We start from the raw sequence: 2,784 nt of genomic DNA on the forward strand, positions 1-2,784 counted from the left end.
CCACTTTGTAGCTTGAGAAAGGAGCTAGAGTTGGCCTGGAATGTTTCCCCCTAATTCAGGGCAGGGGCAGCTTGTCATTTCATAGAGTCCTCTGTTTCGAGGGGTCCAGGTACACATTTGGGAAACTCATGTGTATGAGGGAGTCTTGCAATAAGAGGACAACCCTGATGTTCACACAGAATCGGTCTAGAAACTATATTCCATGAAAGGATGAAAGCTCTTAACTTCTCTGCCCCCACCCCCCAAAAAACTTTACTGTCACTTAAGAGTTGACTAATGACCCTCCACTAAAAATTACACAGTATAGTGCCTGCCACCAAATATGAATTCAGTAAATACTTGGAGAATAAGTAAATGAATAATTTCAATTCACAGTCACATGACAAGTCGTCAAAAGCAATTGTATTGGACTCAGCACATCCCACTGGAGAAGCCAGGGCAAGGAAACAGATCCCTCAGCACCTTCTTTGAAATACAAAGATTTGAAGAAGAGGTCAGAGCAGATTGTTTTGTTGTTGTTCTTCTTGGGCTACTGGGAAGTCACAACGATGACAGACGTACAGATGTACATTTGGACAAAATGTACAGATGTACAAAGAAATGTAAAGATGAAAATTGATAGATCAATACATCCCGATCTAAAGAGCCTCATTCGGCCTGAAATAAAGTATTGATTGACTTAGCCTGGTTTCTATTTTCTGAGATAAGGAATGATTTAAGGTCAGAGGATAGGAAATGCTGCTAACTGCCCCCTACCCCCTAAGACAGAGAACATGCCCCATCTAAACACATATACCCATTTACTTAGCCATTTAAAATGACACAGGGGAGGCCGGGCGCAGTGGCTCACGCCTGTGATCCCACCACTTTGGGAGGCCAAGGCAGGCGGATCACCTGAGGTCAGGAGCTCGAGACCAGCCTGGCCAACATGGCAAAACTCTGTCTGTACTAAAAATACAAAAATCAGCCGGGTGTGGTGGCTGGCACCTCTAATGCCAGCTACTCGGGAGGCTGAGGCAGGAGAATTGCGTGAACCCGGGAGGCGGAGGTTGCAGTAAGCCGAGACTGTGCCACTTGATTCCAGCCTGGGAGACAGAGCGAGACTCTGTCTCAAAACAAAAACAAACAACGAAAATTACACAGGGGCTGTGCAGTTCCTAACCCCCCTCCCAACACACACATGCTCCACTCCATGCACATTCTGTCCCCTGCCATTGTGATCAGATAAGAAAATGCAGCCAACTCACTTCAATCAACTGGAACCTCCCCAAAAGGTATAGTTGTGTGAATTTCATTTCCGACAGAATGAGAAGGATGCAGTTCATGTACGTGAAGCCGTCTTGCAATAAGGAGGGTGGCATTTTCAAAGCCCCCAACCCCTTAGCACGAGTTAATTCTAAATCACCACTCTATCTTCCTCAGTGTTGTTGGTCTGCTTGTTCAGTGCCACTCAACAACGTGGGGGATCCCACTGCCCATCAGACTGGCTTTGGAAACTATTTGTCACACTGATGCCACTCCCGTGACCGAGGTTCGAAATTGGCATCTCTTCTGGCCTTTGTGTTTTTTGAGTGTCCTGGCTGCTTGGGTTTCAGACTGCAGATTTTGAGTTTGTTGTAGAATTTGGGAAACGAGGGGCTTGAAAAATAATACACCAGGGGATCCAGCATGCTGTTCATGTAGGTGAAGCTGAGGGTGATGTGCAGGGCCACGTGGACAGAGGGATCGCAGGCGCTGGACGGCACCGTCCAGAGGAAATAGAGTCTAGCGGACACGCTGGGCAGATAGCACGTGACGAACACAATGGTCACCACCATGATGAACCGGGTCGCCTTCTTCATCCGAGCCTGTCTGGCCAGCTGCTGCCTCTGCCTCAGGCTCCAAACAATCTTGAAGGAGCAAAATAAGATGATGCCGAGGGGCAGAAAGAACTCCAGCTGGAACATGATGTCATGCCAGCCATTGGCCGACTCCATGATGAAGCTCTCACAGGAGACGGCCGTCTCTTGCACACAGAGATGGTTCTCCAGCAAAAGATACAGTGTTCCCAGGATGACCAGGGTCCACAGGGTGCAGACGATGCCAGCCGCCGTCCGGGTGGAGATAGTGTTCACCGCGTGGTGGGGGTGGACCACTTTGAAATACCTGTCCACAGCCACCACCGTAAGGAACACGATGCTCCCGGCCCTGTTCATGGCCAACGTGAAGAGCCCCACTCGGCAGGGAATGTCCCCAAAAGCCCAGTGTCTACGTCTGAGGTAATAGTCTGTCCGAAAAGGCAGGCAGATCATAAGGAGGAAATCAGCCACGGCCAAGTTGAAAAGGTAAACAGTGCTGGGCTTCCAGGTCTTCATGTGGAAGCAGAAACCACACAGGGCGACCCCATTGCCTAGTGCGCCCAGCACAAAGGCCACAATGAGCAGCGGCGGCATCACCTGGGAGATGGTGTCCCCCTCGATGCGGCAGCACGACCCGTTGTACATGGCGGGGACAGAGCAAGTGTCTGGGTGCCGAGCGGCCCAGGGAGTCCCCACGATGGTACAGATGGTTATCTGAGCGTTAGCACTCACCCAGCTGCTGCGTGTCTGACTTCATCACCCAGGATGCGGGTCCTGTGTGTGTGGATTGGATGCTGCCGCAGCAGCGAGAAGAGAAACTTCAGCCAGGAAACGAGAGATCCAGGAAGGTCCTTTCTCTGGAGCCCGTCTCACAAGCCGCCTGCCTCTGGGAGAGGCCAAGCCTGGAGCCGGATGAAGCTTGGAAATGCATGCAATTTTACAAAAG

The 2,784-nt window shown here is 50.5% G+C and overlaps 1 protein-coding gene across 1 annotated transcript; it reads right to left on the minus strand.

The window, feature by feature from the left end:
- Positions 1-1,440: 1,440 nt before the first annotated feature.
- On the minus strand, positions 1,441-2,483 carry HCAR1 (hydroxycarboxylic acid receptor 1). Its single transcript, XM_054441853.1, is given in 3 exon segments — positions 1,441-1,464; positions 1,466-1,567; positions 1,569-2,483. Coding segments are annotated over 3 exon segments (1,041 nt in total).
- Positions 2,484-2,784: the final 301 nt, after the last annotated feature.

This window comes from Pongo pygmaeus, chromosome 10 (assembly GCF_028885625.2).
Source record: "Pongo pygmaeus isolate AG05252 chromosome 10, NHGRI_mPonPyg2-v2.0_pri, whole genome shotgun sequence".
NCBI lineage: Eukaryota > Metazoa > Chordata > Mammalia > Primates > Hominidae > Pongo > Pongo pygmaeus.